Source organism: Equus asinus, chromosome 10 (genome assembly GCF_041296235.1).
Source record: "Equus asinus isolate D_3611 breed Donkey chromosome 10, EquAss-T2T_v2, whole genome shotgun sequence".
Classification (NCBI taxonomy): domain Eukaryota; kingdom Metazoa; phylum Chordata; class Mammalia; order Perissodactyla; family Equidae; genus Equus; species Equus asinus.
The window spans coordinates 30,073,595-30,095,249 of record NC_091799.1 but is presented as its reverse complement, the minus strand read 5'-3'; the positions used below and the strand labels follow the sequence as shown (position 1 = coordinate 30,095,249).

The 21,655-nt window shown below is 56.4% G+C and overlaps 2 protein-coding genes across 11 annotated transcripts in view; one reads left to right on the top strand and one right to left on the bottom strand.

Annotated features, from left to right (window-relative positions):
- Positions 1-428: 428 nt before the first annotated feature.
- On the top strand, positions 429-3,524 carry LOC106836350 (alpha-1-acid glycoprotein 2-like). Its single transcript, XM_014849202.3, has 6 exons — positions 429-710; positions 1,105-1,247; positions 1,480-1,550; positions 2,346-2,453; positions 2,671-2,774; positions 3,327-3,524. The coding sequence occupies exons 1-6, from the start codon at positions 597-599 to the stop codon at positions 3,390-3,392; spliced, it is 606 nt and encodes a 201-aa protein (XP_014704688.1). The 5' UTR covers positions 429-596; the 3' UTR covers positions 3,393-3,524.
- An 879-nt stretch (positions 3,525-4,403) lies between these two features.
- Positions 4,404-21,655, bottom strand: part of AKNA (AT-hook transcription factor) — a 54,202-nt gene continuing 36,950 nt past the window's right edge. For 8 of the 10 annotated variants that reach the window (XM_070518878.1, XM_044778960.2, XM_044778957.2 and 5 more), the window contains 11 exons: positions 20,995-21,101; positions 20,039-20,250; positions 18,353-18,515; positions 12,367-12,543; positions 11,577-11,692; positions 10,817-10,963; positions 9,746-9,841; positions 9,001-9,117; positions 8,552-8,744; positions 7,405-7,662; positions 4,404-5,556 (listed from right to left, as the gene is read on the bottom strand). In XM_070518878.1, coding sequence (XP_070374979.1) covers positions 5,304-5,556; positions 7,405-7,662; positions 8,552-8,744; positions 9,001-9,117; positions 9,746-9,841; positions 10,817-10,963; positions 11,577-11,692; positions 12,367-12,543; positions 18,353-18,515; positions 20,039-20,250; positions 20,995-21,101 — 1,839 coding nt within the window. In that variant the 3' untranslated portion in view covers positions 4,404-5,303. The remainder of the gene's footprint in view (positions 5,557-7,404; positions 7,663-8,551; positions 8,745-9,000; positions 9,118-9,745; positions 9,842-10,816; positions 10,964-11,576; positions 11,693-12,366; positions 12,544-18,352; positions 18,516-20,038; positions 20,251-20,994; positions 21,102-21,655) is intronic. The other 2 variants (XM_070518880.1, XM_044778963.2) reach the window with 1 other exon arrangement.

Below are 21,655 nucleotides of genomic sequence, written 5' to 3'. Positions count from 1 at the left end.
TTCCTGTTTTTGATCTTGGCAGATGATTCAAGTAACACTTGTCCTGGAAATAGACACTTAGCATAGATGCCCCCTCCTTCGGAAGCATCCCTGCCTTGGAGGTGGGTCAGACCCTCAGGACTTTTCCTATTTCACAGTTGTCACCCCACTCAGTTGAATTCCATCTGTGTTTCCCATCACCCCCACCCCCAAAGCCCTCCCTCAGCCTTCACCCCTGCACGCCACTCAAGCCTGGGAAGTCTTACTTGCCTTCAACATTTGATGTACGGCTGGATCCCTCCCAAGTCAGTGCGTAAGAATTAGATGACATGACAGTTTGCTGAGAGGCCCGACTCTTGAAATCCACATGTTGACAAATATCCGTCCAGCCCACAACCACCTTGGCCTTGAAAAGCCTGGCATTCAGTTCAAGGACCCAAATTAGACCAGGGCTTAGAGGCTTTGCCTCAAGCTTGCTTTTAGGGAAGGAGGGCAGGTTTTGTGCAAGGCATTTCCCCACCATCGGATGGTGTCACATCTGCCCACAGCTCCTGATAAAGGTCACTGCACCCTCCAGCCACCACTTCCGTTGTCTCCAGGTGCCTCGCCATCTCAGCATGGCGCTGCCCTGGGTTCTCACGGTCCTTAGCCTCCTTCCTCTGCTGGACGCCCAGAGCCCAGTGTGTGCCAACTTCAGGGCATCGCCTATCACCGACGCCACCCTGGACCGGGTGAGTGCTGGGCCCTCTGGAAAGCTTCCTCCCTCTCTGGGCTTCCCTCTGCCCTGCTGGCTTGTGGTCAGCCCCCTCCTCTGACTCTGCCCTTTCCTCTCGTGGCTCTGGGGGTGAAATTCTGACCAGCCTCCAGTGGCCTTCCTCTGCCTTCCAACTCAGAAGCCTCGTTGTCAGGTCCACAGCAGGGGACAGTTGTGTACTGGACAAGGGTGGGCCACTGGCTTAGGGGGATGCTTGACCCTCAGCCTGAGCTCCTGCACGTCCAAACTTCTCCTGGGGCTCCAGTCCTGCTGTTTGCAAACTGGAGGGAGAGGTGTGCTGGAGTCTTGTCCCGTGGACCATCGAGACTCTGGCTCCCAGCCTCCCTCACCTGCTCCTGGCTTCTCCCCAGCTCTCTGGCAAGTGGTTCTATATTGCGTCGGCCTTCCGCAACCCTGAGTACCTTGAGACGACTAAGAAGCTCCAGGCGGCTTTCTTCTACTTAGCCCCCAACAAGAGGGAGGACACGATACAGCTCAGGGAGTACTCGACCATGTGAGACCCCCACACGCCCAGCCCAGCCCCAGCTTCTGGCTTCTACCCTGAGCCGCCGGAGGACCTGGAGCAAGTCCTGTCCCCTTCCTGGCCTCGGCCTTCCCCTCCATGGAATGGGGAGGGCTGACCCCAACTGCCAGCAGACTCCTGACCCCAGGTGTCTGTGATGGGTGATTGTCCACTTCTCCTTGACTGACTAACTGTTTTTCTTGCCCCTTCACTCTGGCCCTAGTGGCAACCAGTGCATCTATGACTCTGGCATCTTGAATGTCCAGCGCGACAAAGGGACCTTATCCAAACAAGGTGAGAGCAGCCCTCGGGCACAGAGCGGCTGTGTGGAATGGGGAGGACGTGGGCGGGCCAGTCGACAGGAGGGGATGAGGCCAAAGCCCTTGGGGCTGTGGACACAGAGAGAATACGAGACAGGCCTGCTTCTTCTGTCTCCGTGGTCCTGGCACCTGCACACTGTAATAGTCACCAGTTTCGAGCTCTGACTTTGTGCCCAGTACCCTGAAGCCCCTGGCATGCTTTAACGCACTTAATTCTCACAGACAACCCTAGGAGGACATTAGGCAATTAGATGAGCAAACAGGAAAACAGAGATGTCAAGTAGTTTCCCGAGGTCACACACTTGCAATGAGACCTCGGATGAAACCCCAGGGTGGCTCCGTGCCGCCTCTCAATCATCCGTCTCTATCCCCCGGTAACTAAGGGGGCAGCCTGCGCGTTGGGCAGGCAGTGACTTCACCCCCGTCGCACCATCACTGCAGAGAGGGCACATAGTAGGAGCACAGGATGGCGATGGACGTGGACCCACAGCACGTAGCAGCCCCGGGTCCCTCCCCGGGCCTCGTTTTCATCTGCAAAACGGGGAGGAAGTTGCTGACTGCCACAGTCAGCGTGCAGCTCCTGGGCTTCCACACGAGGAACGGGCTCCTGCAGGGCCTGGCACACAGTAGGAGCCAGGGACATGGGGCCCAAGTGAGCCCCTGGCAGTCACCCCTTGGCTGTGTGGCCCTGGGCACACAAGTGTCCTCACAGGTGTGATGGGAACTGTGATGCTGTCCCTGTGGTCTCACCAGAGGCTTCCTCCTCCAGCGCTGGGCAGAGAACATGTTGGCTACTTGTGGCTCACCAAGGACCCCAGAACCTTCATGATTCTCTACTTCCCGGATGACAAGCAGAATGTGGGGCTGGCCTTCTACGGTAGGGGCCCCTCCAACCCCCGCCCACCCAGGCCTCAAGCTGGGACCCTCTGCTGCTGGGGCTGGACCCTCAGGAACACATCCTGCCCTTGCCTCCTAGCCAGGCCTGACCCAGGGACCACCCGGTCCTGGGGCTGGGCCCCCCGAACCCCAGGCTTCCCTGGCCTCCCACCCAGGGCTCCCAGCATCCTCACCCAGCCCCTTGCTCCCTCCTGCAGTGGACAGGCCTGAGGTGACCCAGGAGCAAATGAGTGAGTTCTATGAATCCATTGCGTGTGTGGGCATGGACAAGTCGGAAATCATATACGCTGATGAGAAACAGGTGAGTGCAAGGAGGGCTGGGCAGTGGGCACCCTGAGGGTGGTCCCACCTGGGGCAGCCCCTGAGGTTCAGGGAGGCAAAGCTGCCAGCCAAGACGAGACACCTGTGACACCAGTGGCACAAATCCCCCCCGCCATTGCTCCCGGGAACCCTGGGAAAGGGCTGATGGACACAGATGCTGAAAGTGGTGCCCTGGCCTGTGGCCTGCCGCCCCATCTTCTGGCTAGGGGACAACGGAGGCCACACGGCCTCGTGGAGCCTCAGTCCCATTATCTGTACAATGGTGGTGAGGATCCAGGAGGCCAGCATGAGGGATGGGCAGGCATAAGTACTCAGTAAATGCCAGCTTTTCCCAAGGGTTTGAGGCCCCATTTTAGAGGTGAATAACCTGAGGCTCAGAGAGGGAAAGTGACTCGCCCAAGGTCACCCAGCTCAGAAGTGGCAGAGCCAGGCTGGAGCCCTGGGTGGGCTGGACCACTGTCACAGGTCATTCCATCTTCCCCCAGAGACCCCCGCTCTCCCTGTCACCATGCCCTCTCTCCCCATCTTCTAGGATCAGTGTGGGCCGCTGGAGAAGGAGCACGAGGAGGAAAGGAAGAAGAAACAGGAGGAGGCCTAGGAGGACGCAGCCCTGGGTTGGGGCCTCAGGGACTTGGAGGTGCCCTCAGCCCCTGCCCATGCTTTGTACCTCCATCCCTTCCCTCAGTGACAACAATAAAGCTTCTTCCTTTGAGACGGGCACTTGTCATTCACTCATTCTGTAATTCGCTCCTTCATTCATTCATTCCCGTTGAAGTCCGCCCTGAGTGAGCCCTGGCCAAGCACTGGACAAGGCCCTGCCCCTGGTTCACAGGGCTCCCTGGGACCCCAGCACCCGTGCCAGGACAGATGACCACGTGCCTGAGCACAGTGGGAGCCCAGCTCGGAGACAGTTCTCCCTGTGTGGGGAAATCTGGGTGGGCTGCCTGGAAGGGGCGTCTGAACTGGTCTGGAAAGATAGGAACTGGATACCACGTCTGCTTCCGCTGCAGCCCAAGGATCTGGGAGGACGCGTTTGAGGAAGTTGAGGCGGAGGACACCACGTAGGGGTTCAGGTGGACGAGGGGCTGGGAGGACTCGGGCATGTGGTCTGAGCAGGCGGACCTTACTGAGGACATGCCCCTGGCCATGAGGGGAGGGGAGGTGAGGCGGGAGGGGCCAGAGCGGAGGCAGGAAGACTCGAGGGGGGCTGCGAGGAGCATCGTGGCAAAGGCACGGGCCTGGGGCAGCCCGGGGCAGACCTGGGGTACGCAGGGGCTTGGGGCTTGGGCTAGAAGGGCCATATGTCTCCATGACACATCCTGAGACACTCGCCTGATCCCAGGAGGAGGACACCACACCTATGGGTGAGGTCATCCCCTGGGAGCCAGGGCCCCTCCTCACTGGCCCCTCCAGTCAAAAGGTTTATGGCTCTGACAGGCAGATGGGGAAAGTAGGAGACACAGAAGCCACCAGAGGGAGGCAGGCGGAGTCTGGGAATGTGCACCCAGCAGGCCCCCCTGGCGGGGGCCTCAGCATCCAACCGCCCCCCACATACTTGACTTCAGGGACCACAAGTCGAGGACACACACCAGACCTGGGCGCCTTTGGGAATGTTTTTGGGTTTGTTGGCCCACTTCTTTTCTTTTTGAGACTGATTTTCATTCTCTTCATTTGCCATCATAACAAAAATAGATTTTTAAATGCCTCAAATATACAGATATCACTGATGCACACACATTCCAGAAGAGCTGAGGTATGCGCTGCTACAGGGTTGGGCAGGACACGGCCTGGCAGGAGCTGCCCACTGGCCAGAGTCCCTGGGATCCCGGGGGAGAGCGGGGTCTCAGAGGAGGTGTGGGAGGGACCGTGGCGGCCGGCTTCCTGGGCCCTCCGTGGGCGTGTCTGTCCCTGGAGCCCCTGGGAAAGGCCTCGCCACCCACAGGGAGGCTGGGCACACGTCACCCTCAGCGCTGCCATCCTACAATGGCCCAGTGGTCTCAAGGTGCCCCATGGGCCACCAGTCACCAGGGGAAGGTCCCCAGCCACGTCTGTCCCAGAGACGGCTGCTCTGGAGAGGCTGGTGACAGTTGGTGGCAGGTGTGCCCCAGAGCCCCTGGCCTCTCCCTTCTTCTCCGGCCTCCTACAGAGGATGCAAGACAGGACCCCTCCTCAGTTTACAACATCTGTCCATCCGTCTATAAATCCATATTATTGGCTGGAGGTGGTTGACAAGTGCAGGACGAGGAGCCTCAGAGTGGTGCCTGGACGGAGGGTGGCCTCGGTCCCAGCAGATGCTCCAGGGCTGGTCCCCTGGGCAGCCACTTCTCTTCATGACCAGCCTGTTGCCCCTTCTGGTCTGAGAACACTGAGGCTGAGCAGGCAAGGGCCTGTGCTGGGGGGCCTCCTCCTGAGGGTCCCCGGGGCCTTCAGAAGGGGCTTCAGCTGACTCCTCGCCCAGAGACAGTGGCGGCCTGCACCCTGCCCCATGGGTCCCTGGCCCCGAGTGGGGTCAGAGGGGACAGGAGCCCCGCAGGCTGGGGGCCTGGCGCAGCTCAGCCTCCAGGGCGCGGCTCAGCTGCCGGCTGCGGGAGCGCACGCGCTCGGCCGCCCCGACGGCGCGGCTCAGGGCCTGGTGCAGGGCCTCCAGGTCCTCCAGGTCCAGCTGGACAGAGTGCCGGGGGCCCCGGGCCGGCCGGGCGGAGGAAGAGGAGTGCCACTCGGAGGCTGGTCGGGCTGAGGTAGGTCCTGGGGACGCGAAGAACCTGAGGAGAGAGGGCAGAGAGAGCGTCGGCCACAGAGAGGGCAGGGGCGCTGAGGAGCTGGGGTTTGGAGCCAACCGTCCTAAGGCCCCACTGGGCCTCTGATCCTGATGCTCTGGGCCTGTTTCTCCACGTCTAAATGGGAAGAGTAAAGGCCTAGTTGGAGGGATGTGTTAGAAAGATGAAGGAAGAAAACGGGCATGTCTGACCCAGAACAGGGGCTCAGGAAGGAGTAGTTCAATCTGCCCATTCATTCAATATTTCCTCACAACAGAGCACGTGCCAGCCCATGTGCTCGGCCCTGGGGTTCAATGTGGAAGGAACAACACGGACCCCGAGGCCTCCTTGGACCTTCTAATCCCAGAGCCAGATCTCAGGGAGACCAGGATCATCCCAGGCTCTGCAGCAAACCCCCTTCCTGGCAGAGGTCACATACGGGAGTCCCGCGTGCCAGTGGGGGCACTGGAACAACGTGGTAAGAACAGTTAGGGGCCTGCAGGAGGCGGCGGGTCTGGTCCACTCACCCAGGCCAGCAGGTAGAGAGGTCCCTGCCCAGCCTGGCCCTGCAGGACTTGGGGTGGTGGGTTAAAGTGCTGAGGACCATGGGCCGACCTCATGAGATGCAGCACCCATTTTCTAGGGAGTGACTCCTGCATTCACTGGAGGCCACCCAGTGTAGGGTTCCTAGAAAGTGGTGCTGGGCAAGAAGAGGGTGTGGCCCTGTGTCTGGAATAAAGTGTGGCAGGGAGACAGAGGGAAAAGAAGCAGCTTGCCCAAATAAAGCAGGAAGGAGGAGGGAGGACCCGGCTGGAGTCTTTCCCTGGCGTCTTGCCCGGCAGATGTGAACTCTGCTCTCATTGCTGACCCCCCACTCTCTAAGCTCCATTATGGACAGAGTGAGAAAGGGGCTTTGCTGGGATCTGAACATCGTCTCTCCAGAGAAGACACACAGATGGCCAGCAAGCACATGAACCGATGCTCCCCTCCAGCAGCAGGATCCTGGCGCAGCCTCTCCTCCTGCAAGGGCTCCGGTTCCCCACCGGAAACAGCCATATGGAGCTGTGTCCCCGGGCCGGTCCCACAGGATCATCCAGCTAACAGCTCTGTCCGTGGCCTGGCCACGGAAACGCTCTGTAAGTGCAGCCACTGAGGCCCAGGGCCGGAGGGCTGGGCGGGCAGGGCTGGGTCCACACCCGGAGCCACTGAGCTCCCAGGAGATGCTGATCCGAATCAGCTGAACCCAATAAACAGGCTTCTGAATCCCCCTCCCTCCTTCAGGGACTATGCGGGGTGAGTGCTGGGCTCCCACACTCCCCGACCTTCTGAGAATTGGAGGCCCAGCTCGGCCTGAAAGTTACCCAAAACTCCCCACGGGCAGAGCTAAAAAAAAACCAAGAAGGAAAACACAAACAGCCAAACAGAAAACCAACAAAAAGCCATCCAGGCCGGAAAGCCTCCGACGCAGGCGCTGTGCGGCGGCCGACCAGCAGGGGGCAGCGCAGGCCCGGTCCGCTTCCTGAAGCGCAGGGCCGCGGCCACTGAGCATGCGCAGTCTGCTGATTGACAGCTGGAGACTCTCCTGGGCGCAATCAGGGCCAATTTCAGCAGCGTCAGACGCGCTGTGGGTACCGGCCGCCCTCCGTGTACGATGCGTCCTCCAGACACTAGTTCACTTGATCCTCACTACAGCCCATTTCACAGAGGGGAAACTGAGGCCCAGAGGAGCAGTGTGACCCGCCCAAGGTGACAAGGCCTACTGGCGGTCTGTCAGGCACTAAGGACCAGGGCCTTTCCCCTCCCCGCGTCCGTCCAGGCCTGGGGAGCGCAGCCTGGATAGTTTTGTCCACAGACCTGAGCCTCGAAGGACATGGAACGAAGGGCCTCGGAAGTGGAGAGACCCCTGGCTCCCACGGGCGCTCAGAGCTGCATCCTGGTTCCCAAATCCGAGGGAGACTGTCCTGCCAGATGAGCGGGTCACAGGGGGCATCTCCACCAGCTCCGCGCAGGCCTGCGCATGCGCCGTGGCCTCTCGCAGTGGATGGAGCGGGCTTCCCTAACGACCCGCCCCAACTCGCCTGCAGGGCAGGGACCACATCGGGGTCGGGAGACCTGCGGGGGTATCCAGCGGTGAGCAGGTGCGGGCACTGCGCTATCAGCTCCACAGTCACGGCCGTGGTCCTTGTCACAGCCTCACGTCACCGTCACACCACTGTGGTGATGGAGGCTATCCCCCGCTTCACAGATGGGGAAACTGAGGCTCCTCGAGGAGGCAGCCTGACCGAGGCCACCGCACTAAGAGGTGGCCGACGGGACCCCAGGGAGCACTGACTCTTGGGCCTGACCCCCTTCTGCCTCCCCCGCTGCGTCTTTTTGTCCTGATGAGGTTCCATCAAATCCTCGAGCCTGACGGTCAGTCCTCCAGATTGTCAGGTCATGAGGGACAAGGGATGACTGAGCACCTGTCACAGCCAGAGGAGCCCCAGGAGTCGTGAGGAGTGAGTGTGTGGGGTCCTGGTGGAGCCTGGGGCAGAGATGGGGCTTCAGGGACAACTGTGGGAACCTGAATAGCCTGTGGGCTTCAGTTACTAACAGTGTTTACATGGCTCACCAACTGTGCCAATGCCCCATATTAGCGTCCGATGTCAATATGGGGGACACTGCATGTGTGGGGGCACATGGGAACTCTGTACCACTGCTCGATTTCTCTATAAACCTAAACTGTTCTACAAGATAAAGCCGTTTAAAAAAACATGAGCACACTTTTCTTGCTCGCTGAGAAGACCCATGAGGAAATGGAGGATGGTTAGGGTTCTAGACCCCCGAGGCTGTCAGCTCCTAGATGTCAGGGCCCTCTGCCAGGCGCCTTCACCGCTGGGTCCCAGCGCCTGGTACACAGGGTGCATTCAGGGTTTGTTGAGTGACTACACGAGTGTCTGGCTTGTTCTGCACATTAGCCACAGAGAGAGAGGCTGGGAGGGTGGGAATGGAAGGTGCTTACACAGTGGCTGATGGATAAGGCAGGACGGGAACTGGGGAAACGTAGGCCAACGCGGGAGTGGGTGGTGCTGAGGGCGCGGCGGCCAGATACCACAGTCCGGGGGGTGGCCGGGACGGCGAGCCCACCCGCTGGCTCCTCTGCTTGGGGCTGGAAGTCGCAGGTGCGCATCCCCTCGTGGAGGCCTTTTCTGCCCCTGTGGGGAGGGACAGCACAGGGACTCAGTCTGACTCCTGGGGAAGGTCAGGCAGAGAGCAGAAGGTCGCCCGGCCCCTGCTCGGTAGACGGGACACGGGGTGGCTCCTGGGAGGCCTCGATTTGGGAAGCAGCCCTCTGCCCCATTCGCTCCGTCCCAGACTGGGGAAGCGCGCCCCGTCTAAACCCGCCAGGGCCCCGACCCCCATCCAGGAGAGCTGGGGGCTACTGGGAGAGGAGACTGAGCCCCATCCTACCAGAGGTGGGAGGATCTGAAGCGTCCCCCTCTGGGCGGGACCCAGCTCCACCACACAGGGGACAGCGCAGGACGTCTGTGGGAGACGGTCCCGGTGGGTCCCTGGGGGCAGCACCGCCTAGAAGAGAAGGAAGCGACATCAGGAGAAGGTGTATCTGAACCCTCAGGCCTGAACCCCAAGACAGGCCTCCCACAGCCCCAGGCTGCCCTCAGGGACCTCTGCCTGGAGACGCGCTGCCCCCACCGGGGACAACAGTATCCATGGCAACCAGGACAGTGAGAGTCAGCCTCGCATGAGCCTGGCCCTCTGCTCAGGGTCTTCCTGCATTGTTTTATCAGATGCAACAAGCCCCTGTGCTGGCTCCTCTCATCACTGCCCCGTTTACAGACGGGGAAACTGAGGCTCCAAGAGGCTGACTGATTGGCCAAGATAAAATGGGGGCATGATGAGAGCAGCCAGCCACCACCCACTCTGGGAAGCCCTCCCAGCCCCAGGCTGAGTCACATGCTCCCTGCCCCACCCTGTGCTCCCCATCCCAGAAGGGCAGCTTCAGGTGGCGGCCCCCGGAGCCATAGGAGTGAGGGCGGGATGCCCTGCAGGGCCCGGAAGCCCAGAACAGTCCGGTTTCTTGGTCTGTGCCTGACCCCCACTGAGCTAGGGCGCCCCCAGCGGCCAGTGCTCCCTCCCGGAGAGAGGAAGCTACAGCCTCAGTACCCTGGCCACCTCTCCAGGGACCGTCCCTCACCTGCATCCTGGGTCCTGACAGGCTGGCAGTGGGGACAGGAGGCTGTGCCACTGCCTCTGGGGACAGTCTTGGGGGTCAGCACCTGGTACTCCTGGCCTGGGGAGGAAACCAGAACAGTGGGCATGACTCTGGGAGGGTGTGGAGCTGGAGCAGGTGGCGCAATGCTCTCTCCTCTCCCTCCAGGTCGTTTGCACACTCTCTCTTTGTGTGCGCACACACACACGTAATATATGTGCATAAATACGTAGATATATAAGTATATGTGCACATATACACATGTCCATAAAACATATTTATGTGTCTGTTTATTGTAAGCTCTCCCAGACTCCTGCTGCATCCCACATCCTACTTGGGTACCAGCTGCCTGGTTCGTGACCCACAGAAGCAGTCAACAAACCCAAGCTCGGTCAGGATGTGAAAGCAGCCCAGGAAGCCGGGCTCAGCAAGGGCAGAGGGAAGCTCCCACGGGACCCCAACCAGCTGGCTGGGATGGGAAGGGCTCGGGCCTGGGGGCAGCAGGGTTTGCTCCCTGTGCTCCAGGGGCTGTAAGATGGAGACAGTCATGGTGCGCGTGTCACAGGCTTGTTGGGGGAACTGGATGGGGCTGGATCCACGAGGCACTCTGCCCAGCACTGGCAGGTTTCAATGTTAAGCACTTTGAAATCCTACTGTGTGTCATCTGGAGCCTGACTCTGTGCCGGGTGCCTGGTTCATGACCCAGGGTCCCCGGGGACCCAGCCCTGGAGCTGGGACGGGAGTAGATGATTCTGTGTTCACCTGCAGCCCAGGTCCTGCCACAGCAGGTGCTTCCCGACCCTCCTTATGAGTGACAGCTGCATGGGCTCCCAGAACCACGCATGGGCCCTGGGGCACGGAGGCATTGGAAACTGTTTGCTGAATGACTGATGGACAAATGCCCTGAGATTCTCAGAGGCAGCCCTCCCAGATGACTTCATATCACGGATGCAGAGAAAGTGGTAACATGTGAATGGCCCCTGGGTCTCAGAAAGGGCTGCTCAGGACAGAGGAGACCACCCTGGCGACCGTGCCACCCTGCCCTCCCTTCCTGACCTGTGTATTGGCCCCGGAAGGTGACCCGATCTGGCCGTCTGGCGCTGCCCACTCCTCTCATTCCGTCCCCAGCTGTGGGTGGGCTGTCCGTGGTGGTCCTGCTCTTCTCAGAGAATAGCCGGAGGGAGGCTGGCTCAGATTCCGAACCTGGGGTGGACAGAGAGGAGCATCAGAGGGGCCGGGGTGGGTCCACCGGCTTGGACATGGGTGTAGCTAGTCCAGACCTGCCCCTTAGTAATGAGAGCAGACACATTCCCAACCCTGACCTCGTTCTCAGCGCTGGTCTGGACACCGGGCAGGCGCCGTGCGGTGCACCCTCACAGCCATCCCAGGAGGGGGATGCTGTTGGTACCGCACTATTAGCTGTGCCTGTAACTGCATGGAGCAGGGCAGCACCCGGGCCAAGGTCACAGGGCCAGGAAGGAGGGAGCTGGGGCTGGGCCCCAGGCACTGAGTGCGGAGCTGAGCTCCCTCAGGCAGGTTCTCTGCGCCGTCAGGCTTGGGTCCTCAACTGCACAATGTGGACAGTGCAGCCCATCTTGCAGTGAAGACTCAGCAAGAGGAGACATATGCAAGGCCCTTGAGGGACAGTGGCTCTTGCTGGAGGAGCACTGTGCTCCAGACACTACAATCGCCTACAACAGACACACAAAAACCTTCTCCAACTCTCCTCCAAGGCTGCTGCTGTGGGCCCTGACCACTGAGCAGAAGCGCCCAGACTGTGGCGACCTGAAATGAGCCCTGGCAGGCGGTCACTTACTCAGGGACAGTCGGGGCACCTCCCGAGGCACCGAGGAGGACCTGGCCCGCCGCCTTCCTGCCGGGACAGCTGGCTCGGCACCTCCAGGCTCACCAGACAGTCTCTCTGTGGATTTACTAGCAAAAGGGAGAGAGAGAGGATGTCACTGGAGGAGGTTTATGAAGCCTTCAAAAGCGAGCAGGAGAGAGCCTTATAACGTATGCTTATAACATAATGGGAGGAGAGGGCACAGGGTCCCAACCAAACACCCTGGAGTCAGAATCCCAGAAAATGGCTCTGAGCCTCTCTGACCCTCAGTTTCCTCATCTGTCAAATGGGGATAAGGAAAGCAATTGCCTCAGAGGTTGTTAGAACGATTCATGAGACAATGTCCGTAAACCCCTTCAGGGAGTGTCCTCTCATAGAAACAGAAGAAGTTAGCTGATTTTATGTCATCGTAAGTGAATGATGACAGAGTGGGTGGGTGAGACGCTGAGAGTCCTGGAGATCGGCCGGCTCAGAGTTGGCTGGTGAGTTCAGGGATGTTCACTGTATTTTGCTTTATTATTAACACGTATGTTCAATATATTCTTTTATGCATCAAATATTACACAGTAAAACCATGTCAGAGTGAGTGAATGATGGAGTGAATGAGTGAACGATGGAGTGAATGAGTGAATGATGGAGTGAATGAGTGAGACGGGTGTGGCTGTGCCTGAGGCCACATGTCTGGGGAGATCCCCCGAGGCTGGCCAAGTCTAGCTTCTGCACCTTCACGAGGGCACAGGGGTGGGCATTTGGGGTCACCCACCTGCCACAGTGGGGGCCCCAGGGGGCTGAGGCCTCGGCTGGACGGGCGCGGGCCCGGGCAGGGCGGTTGAAGGCAGACGCAGGGCGCGTGGGGCTGCCTGGGGCCGGCGGGTGCAGACTGTCCTCCAGCCGCAGACGGAGCCGTGCCACCTCCTCCTGCAACTCCCGGATGGCCTGGCTGTAGGGACAGAGGGACAGTGAGAAAGAGGAGATGCGGATGAACTAGCTGCCCCACAGTGCTGCCTGGATGTCCCGTCTGTGTCATTTCTAGCAGCATAGGGTCCTCCTCTGCTGTCATGGACTCCAGACCCTCCTTGTGTGTCCGCTTTTCTGGCTCCATCTGGTGACACCTCTCTGAGTCCAGGTTCCTGCACGTTCGGTGAGCAGAGCCGAACTCTGAGGGTCACACACTCACACGCAGGGCCTCTGAGAAGCTGTTCGGAAACCCCAGCGACAATTTCTCAAGAGAGACGAGGGTGCAGAGTAAGGAGGGCGTTGGCTCACGTTCCACTTGATGCTTGGAGTTCGGCCGCCTCGGCCCCTGGGCTGCCCTCCCTCCGCTCTCTGTCTGCGGAAACCCTAACTCCCCGTCCAGGCCCGGGTCCTTCCTGCCCTGACTCAGCCCCTCGCTCCAGGGTCCCCCAAAACTTTCCCATCTTGGTCAAGCTCATGTCTCCACTCCCAGCAGAAGATGCTCGTCCCTCTGTCTCCCCACCAGATAGTGAGCCAGGGCTTCCCCATCTCACACCCCGGTACCCTACAGCTCTGAGATGCTCAGGGAACGCCACTGAAGGGACCCCAGGCTCCAGAGGAGCAGAGTGCAGGCCGTGCATGGGGAGAGGACGCGAAGACGCCACGGGACTTCCCTCCATGACCGGAATGTGAGCAGTCTGGGAAATGCTGGGGCACCCTCTGCAAGGCTGCTGTCATCCCGGTGGAGCCCCCTAACCAGCCCAGCCTGAGATGGGACCTCATGAGCTGCCAGCATCTGGCAGGAAATCCTGTCTACATTTCTCTCCATCCCTCCCTGAAGCTCCAGAGTCTCCTTCTGAGGGCGTGGCGTGCATGGTGGCAGAGGATCCCCCCAGACTCCCACACACACTCCCTCCTCAGAGAGTATCAGGGTGTGGGCCTGGCCTGGCCGTCCTCAGGCTGCGACAGGCTCTCCATCCACTCCTGGGCCAGCTGCTGGGCGGGGAGCCCCTCAGGGTGACTTCTTGCCTGGTGGCCCCTGGACTGAGGGGTGAATGTGTGCTGGTGCCACCTCCAGCTCTCAGATGAGTGCGCAGGGGGAGAGGGGACCCCTTTCTGGGTGTACCCCAGCGCAGTGTCCAGGGTGGTGCTTCCCTGGGACCTCCCCAGGGGGGCACGTGTTGGGGTTTCCCAGGTGAACTGTCGGGGCGCTGGCTCTGGGGAGCTCCGTCCCCAGGTGACCCCTGGGAGGCAGGGCCGAGACTGCATGCTGCGTGCAGACCCGGAGGGCGGCTCTGGTCCCTGTCTCAGGCCCAAGGCTGCTGAATGGGGCGGGCACTCGGAATCCCACTCGGGGGTCCCCTGCCGTCTCTGGGTTGTTTGTGTCAGAGTCTCAGTCTCTCTGACTTAATTCCTCAGTGCTTGAGTGCCAGCTGGCCCTTCAAATGCTTCTTCCCTGCAAACTCACTCCCCTCCTGAGTTCCCATCTCTGGATCGGCACCAACTGTTTGGTCAGCCAGAAATCTGAGTCATTCTAGACCCTTCTCCTTCCCTGAGCACCCCAGAGAGTTAGCCAGCTCCCAAGTCCTGTGGGTCCAACGTCTAACATCTCTTCTGAGATGCACCCTCTCCCCACTGGTCCCTCATCCCTCCCGGGGTGAGGCAGCCTTCTCAGCAGTCTCTCGGCCTCTTTCCTCACCCTCCTGGTGGCCTGAGAGCTGGCTCTACAACGTACCCCGACCACACCCCTGCCTGCTGGGCACGCCCTCGCTGTCCTCGGATGGGTCTGTACACGTCCACGAACATTCAGGGAGCACCTTCTCTGAGCCCAGCCACTGTCCAAACCTTTAGTCACAGTGTTCAAGGCCCTCCAAGACCTCCCCCAGGTCTCCCCGTCTGCCTCTCTGCCTTTGTTGCTCAACACCCACCACCTCGCACCCGAGAATCAGGCTGGAATGAACATTTGGCTCCTCAAACGTAATGGGCACTCTCTCACCTCTAGGCCTTTGCACATGCTGTTCCTTCTGCTGGGGATACTCTTCCACCTCTCTTCTTTCTGGTCTCAGCTGAGGTGCCACTTCCTCCAGGAAGCCCTCTCTGCAGCCCCTGCCTGGGCTAGAGGCCCCCTCCCTGTGCTCCCACAGTCCTTTGAGGCTCTGCCACCACTGGACTTACACTGGTGGTGCGACTGCCTGTTTCTTTGTCCATCCTTCAAGATGTGACCCTTATGAGGCCAAGGGCTGTCTCATCCACTATTGTATTTCCAGGGGCTGGTAGGTCTTAGGCAAATAGGCCTCTAATTCCTATGCTGAGGTCAGAGGAGACTGCCGGAGTGTACTTATTAAACTCAGGCCAGGAAGCCAGATGGCACCAACCGGACCCGACTTCACAGACAGGGACCAGGACAGCCCCACGATCGCACAGGCCCAAGGACTGATGACTGCAAAGCGGTCTTCCCAGTGCATTCTGGGACGGACACCCCCATCCAGCAGTGGCACGTGATGGATGATGGGCCAAAAGCAACTCAGAGGAGAGGCAAGAGGACTGAGCAACCCATTTTCCCATTTCTGTTTAACCAAACCAGGAGCAACTTTCTTTGTAGGAGAACTGTGCTGGTACCACGGATACCAAAGAAATACAAAGGGTTGTAAGAGAATACTATAAAACACTGTATGCCAAAGAATAGACAACCTGGAGGAAATGGATAAATTCTCAGACTCACACCCCTCCCAAAACTCAATCAAGAAGAAACAGAGAATCTGAATAGACCAATCCCAATTAAGGAGATCGACACAGTAATAAAAAATTTCCCCAAAAATAAAAGTCCAGGACCAGATGGTAGAATTCTACCAAACATTCAAAGAAGATTTAGTGCCTATCCTTCTCAAAGTATTCCAAAAAATTGAAGAAGATGGAACCCTTCCTAACTCATTCTACGAGGCCAACATCACCCTGATCCCAAAGCCAGTGAAGGACAACAGAAAGAAGGGAAATTACAGGCAAATATCACTGATGAACACAGATGCAAAAATTCTCAACAAAATATTGCAAACTCAATACAAGAATACATTAAAATGGTCGTACACCATGATCAAGTGGGATTCATTCCAGGGACGCAGGGATGGCTCAACATCCGCAAATCAATCAATGTGATACACCACATTAACAAAATGAGGAACAAAAACCACATGACCATCTCAATAGATGTAGAGAAAGCATCTGACAAGATCCAACAGCCATTTATGACAAAAACTCTAAATAAAATGGGGATAGAAGGAAAATACCTCAACATAATATGGGCCATATATGACAAACCCACACCCAACATCATACTCAATGGGCAAAAACTGAGCACCATCCCTCTGAGAACAGGAACAAGACAAGGGTGTCCACTCTCACCACTCTTATTCAACACAGTACTGGAGGTTTGGGCCACAGCAGTCAGTCAAGAAAAAGAAATTAAAGGTATCCAAATGGGAAAGGAAGAAGAGAAACTTTCGCTGTTTGCAGACATGATTCTATATATAGAAAACCCTAAAGAATCCATCAGAAAACTAATAGAAATAATCAACAACTACAGCAAAGTTGCAGGGGAGAAAAATCAACTTAGAAAAATCAGTTGGATTTCTATACTCTCATAACGAACTGACAGAAAGAGAACTCAAGAATACAAACCCATTGACCATCGCAACAAAAATAATAAAATGTCTAGGAATAAATTTAACCAAGGAGGTGAAAGACCTACACAATGAAAACTCTAAGACATTATTGAAAGAAATCGATGATGACATAAAGAAAAGGAAAGATATTCCATGCACAGGGAATGAAAGAATAAACATAGTTAAAATGTCCATACTATCCAAAGCAATCTACAGATTCAGTGCAATCCCAATCAGAATCCCAATGACGTTCTTCACAAAAATAGAACAATAAATCCTAAAATTCATATCGGGGCAACAAAAGACCCTGAATTGCTAAAGCAACACTGAGAAAAAGAACAAAGCTGGAGGCATCACAATCCCTGACTTCAAAACATACTACAAAGCCACAGTAATCAAAACAGCATGGTACTGGGACAAAAACAGACGCATACATCAATGGAACAGAATTGAAAGCCCATAAATAAAACCATACATCTCCAGACAGCTAGTCTTCGACAAAGGTGCCAAGAACATACAATGGAGAATGGAAAGCCTCCTCAAGAAATGGTGTTGGGAAAAGTAGACACCCACATGTAAACGAATGAAAGTAGACCATTATATTTCGCCATACACAAAGATTAACTCAAAATGGATCAAAGACTTGAAAGTAAGACCAGAAACTATAAAACTCCTAGAAGAAAATATAGACAGTACGCTCTTTGACATCAGTCTTAGTAGCATCTTTTCAAATACCATGTCTACTCAGGCAAGGGAAACAAAAGAAAAAATAAACAACTGGGACTACATCAGACTAAAAAGCTTCTGCAAGGCAAAGGAAACCATGAACAAAACAAAAAGACAACCCACCAACTGAGAGAAAGTATCTGCAAATCATATATCTGACAGGGGGTTAATCTCCATAATATATAAAGAACTCACTCAACTAAACAACAAAAAAACAAACAGCAGGATCAACAAATGGGCAGAGGATATGAACAGACATTTTTCCAAAGAAGATATTCAGATGGCCAACAGGCACAGGAAATGATGTTCAACATCACTAAGTATTACTGAAATGCCAATCAAAACTACAATGAGATATCACCTTACACCTGTTGGAATGGCTATAATCACCAAAAGAAAAAGTAACAAATGCTGGAGAGGGTGCAAAGAAAAGGGAACCCTCATACACTGCTGGTGAGAATGCAAACTGGTGCAGCCGCTGTGGAAAACAGTATGGAGATTTCTCAAAAATCAAAAATAGAAATACCATACGACCCAGCTATCCCACTTCTGGGTATCTATCCAAAGAACTTGAAATCAGCAATTCAAAGAGACTTATGCACCCCTAAGTTCATTGCAGCATTATTCACAATAGCAAAGATGTGGGAGCAACTCAAGTGCCCATCGACAGATGATGGGATAAAGATCTGGTATATACACACAATGGAATACTACTCAGCCACAAAAAAGACAAAATTGTGCCATTTTCAACTATATGGATGGACCTTAAGGGTATGATGTTAAGCAAAATAAGCCAGACAGAGAGAGAAAAAGACCAGATGATTTCACTTATATGTGAAAGACAAACACAGGGACAAAGAGAACAGATTAGTAGTTACCGGAGGGGAAGGGGGTTGGGGGGTGGGCATAAGGGGTAAAGGGGCACATTTAGATGGTGGGCACAATGCAGTCTATACAGAAACTGATAAATAATAATGTACACCTGAAACTACACAATGTTATAAACCATTAAGACCTCAATAAAATAATAAAAAAGAAAAGAAAAGAAAAGAAAAACTGTGCTAGGATTAAAAAGAAGAGAAGTCTCTTTTCAGGTCTTAGACTGAATGCATGAACTGCAGGAAACACACTGTGGGAAGCGCAGACCTGCCTGGAAGGGAGCTGTGGAGGGCAGAGAGTGAGGTCTCAAAACCAGGAAGGCAAACCTCTAGGTCATCGCCCACGGCTGGAGGAGCTTCCTCAAAGGCTAGGTCATTGAGGTCCCAGGAGAACAGCCCTGAGCTGGGAGGCGGGACACCCGGGTCTGTGTGGCCCAGCACAGCCACCACGGGCCGAGGCCCTGCCTCCCGGGCATCACTCTCCCAGCCCTATGATGAGCTTGAATCGCCAGTGCCCACGTCCCCAGCTTACTCTCGCCCTGTCCTGGTGAGCAGCAGGGTGGAGGTGGTCTCTGTCAGTCCACAGGGCAGAACGGCAGGTGCAGGGGCCGGGGTGCTGGGCGGGCTGACGGTCGTGCTGCGGGGCCGCTGTTCAGAAACCCGCTTTCGCCCCTCCAGCTCGGAGCCTGGGAGCGCTGGGGAGGCAGAAAGAGACCCAAGTGAGTTCACGCAGGGACGCCCATCGAAGCGGGATCGTGTGTGGGTGGAAGGATTGGGGGGCAAGAGAAGGTGCCCAGCTGAGGTCACAAATGAAGTTCCTGATGAGGTCAATGACCCACTGACCTCAAACCAGAAGATGCGGTTTGTGCGGGGAGCTTGGGGTGCAGAGCGTGGCCTGCAGAGCTGCTGCGGGTGAGAGCGCCCCCTCCAGCCCGCCATCTCCGCATCAGAGCCAAGTCTTCGGGACCTTCCCCGAATAGCAAAGAGCTCGTGGCTCCTCCACGTGGGACCCCCAGCTCTGTGGTGCATCACCACGTGGTTCTGGGACTGGCTTCACAGCCTCCCCCTCCCTCTGAAAATGCAGTCACACCCTTGCCTGTGTGCGTGTTTCTGGGGAGAGGTTCAAAACTGCAGCCTCTCAAAGGGATGGGCGGCTGGAGGTCCGAACCACTAGTCTGGCCCGTGCATTAAAAACAACCAGCAATCAGTAAAGCGACAAACTATGGAGATGTGGAACAATCCAGATGAATCTCCAGAGAATTATGCTGAGTGAAAAAGCCAATCCTACAAGGTCATATGGTATATGATTCCATTTATGTAACATTCTTGAAATGGCAAAATTAGAGAAATGGAGAGCAGATTAGCGGTCACCAGGAGCTGAGGAGGGGGTGGGGCAGGGGGAAGCGGGTGTGTCTATAAAAGGGCAACACGAGGGAGCCGGTGGTGGCTTGTTCTGTATCTGGACCAAATCCATGTCAACACCTGGTGGTGACATCGCACAGTAGTTTTGCAAGATATCATTGGGAGACACTAAGTGAAGGACACGTGGGATCTCTGGGAACCAGTAATTAATTAAATTTTTAATTAAAGTTTAATTAAAAAAATTTTAAACATTGAACTTTCAAAAGAGGCAAAGCAAATGTGGGGTGTTAGAAGCGAGGACAGGGGTTCCCTCGGGGAGGGGTGGGAGTGGCTGGAGGGGGCCTGGGCGGGCAGGTTCTGGGGTTCTGACCATGTTGACTTTCCTGGCCTGTGTTCACCTCGTGAAAATTCACCCACTTATGTTCTTTCCTGTCTATTTGTTTTATTTCTTTTTAAGGAAATAAATGCATTTCTTAAATGTAAAAACTAAATCATAGATTTTATAGACATGGAAAGTGTGCATGACACAATGTTTAGAGAAAAAAAGGTTATCAGACATTCGTGTATAATATGGTCCCATGTTCGTTTTAAGTGCGTGTCAATCAACACACACACGCTAGCATAGAGAACAACCCGCAGGTTCCACACCAAAATGTCAGCAGCAATGGTTTCCAGCGTATCTTTTCCTTTCCTTCCCTTTTGCCCACTCTGTCTGTAATTTCAAATTTTCCTACAATGAACCTTTATGATGTTTTGTATCCTAAAGGGGAAGGTAAGCCCTTTGTTGGTTTTATTTTTTAATCCATGCAATCTGGCCACCCCCCAGGGGCTGCCCATCTCAGCTGCATCTACTCACCCATCTCGGCCGCCAGTGCCCGCTCCAGGCGGAAGCTGGGTGCCCTCTGCCGGCGGGGACTGTCCCGGCCGGAGGGGCGCCTCTGGGCTCGGCTCCTGGGTGTGCTGGGCTCAGAGACTCTTCTGGGGACCGGAGGACCCCTGGTCTGGGGGTGGGAGGCTGCATTCCGGGGCGCAGACGCAGTGAAGGGCTGGGTTAGTGGCCCTGGGGCGCTGAGGGACCATGGAGGGAGAGACACGTTGAGGTCACCCTGAGAAAGGCCGCGGCCTCCGAGCCCCTCCACACGCTACCCCCGTGAGCTCCTGACCTTTGGGACTTCGCATCCCGGCAGGACAGAATTTCTGAGGATGCACCCCTGTTATACATGCATTTCTTTATAAACGGCACAGCTGTACTGCCCACCCATGTATGCAAAATTATAAAGCTCAATTTCGTTTTTAGAAAATATTCAGAGAAATAGAATTTCTAATCCATTCTTCCCGTCACCAGGTGGGCCTCCTGAGGGGCCTGCACCCAGCTCTGGAGGCTGTCACTCTACATGGTGGCTCCGTCACCCCACCCTTCACCCACATCCCCTCCCTTCCCTTTGAGTTCCAGCCCATCTCTTCCAGGCAGCCACCCTGATTGCCCTTGATCCTTGTGTCTGCTCACCTCACGCCACTCTCCCTGTAGACGTCCTTCATTCACTGTTCACTCATTCATTTGCTCAACAAATATTTATTTCCCGGTCTGTCGCTAATCGGCTGAGTGACACTTGGCAAGTCACTCTCCCTCTCTGAACCTCAGTTCCTGTCTATCAATAAGATGGAGGTAGGGAGCCCTCACTGGGGGATGAAACAAGGGATCTGAGAATGCCCGCTCTGTCCGCCCCTGTTCTGGGCTCACAGGCACGTTGGTTCGCAGGCCATCCCTGGTGTGTGACACTGATGGGACAATGGTGGGGGTCCCCAGGATACCTGATGTGGGACAGCCGGTGCTCCGGGGTCTGGGCAAGGGGCGACACTCTGCTGGTTTCTGAGCCCACGAAGCCACTGTCTGTCTCGGGGGATGCCATCCAGGGCTCCTGAAGGAGGCAGGATCCCTTTAAGTCTGAGGAATGTGCCCGAGACACACTGGGAATCGCTCCAGCCCTGGCCTGGGCCTCCCATTCCGAGGCTCACAGACGGGGGCTGGCCCGTCGCCCAACACCCAGGCCCAGGTGGGAGGGTCCTCGGGCTCAGGACCCAGCCTGAGCCCCGGGTCAGCAGCAGCGACTGCACGCCCGAGAGGACCCCGCAGAAGTCCCACTTCCCTGAAGAGGGGGAACCAGCGCACTGGGGAGAAGCCCTGGAGCCGATTTCCTGAGCTGAGGAAGAGAAAGAGGGGCAGGAGGGAGAGGTCCCAGTGCAGGGACGGGACTCGCATCTCCACACGCCTCCTGGCTGGGCCTGGAACGCCGTGGTCCTGATGCAGAAACCCAGGCCCGAAAAACCGGGAAGACAAAACCCATCAACCATGACGCCTCCTACACACGGGGCCTAACGCAAGGCACACAGAACACAGAGTGACACCGGTGCTGTCCTCAGGGCGTTCACGGTCTGGTGCAGGTTCCTCACCAGGGGGTCACAGCACCACAGG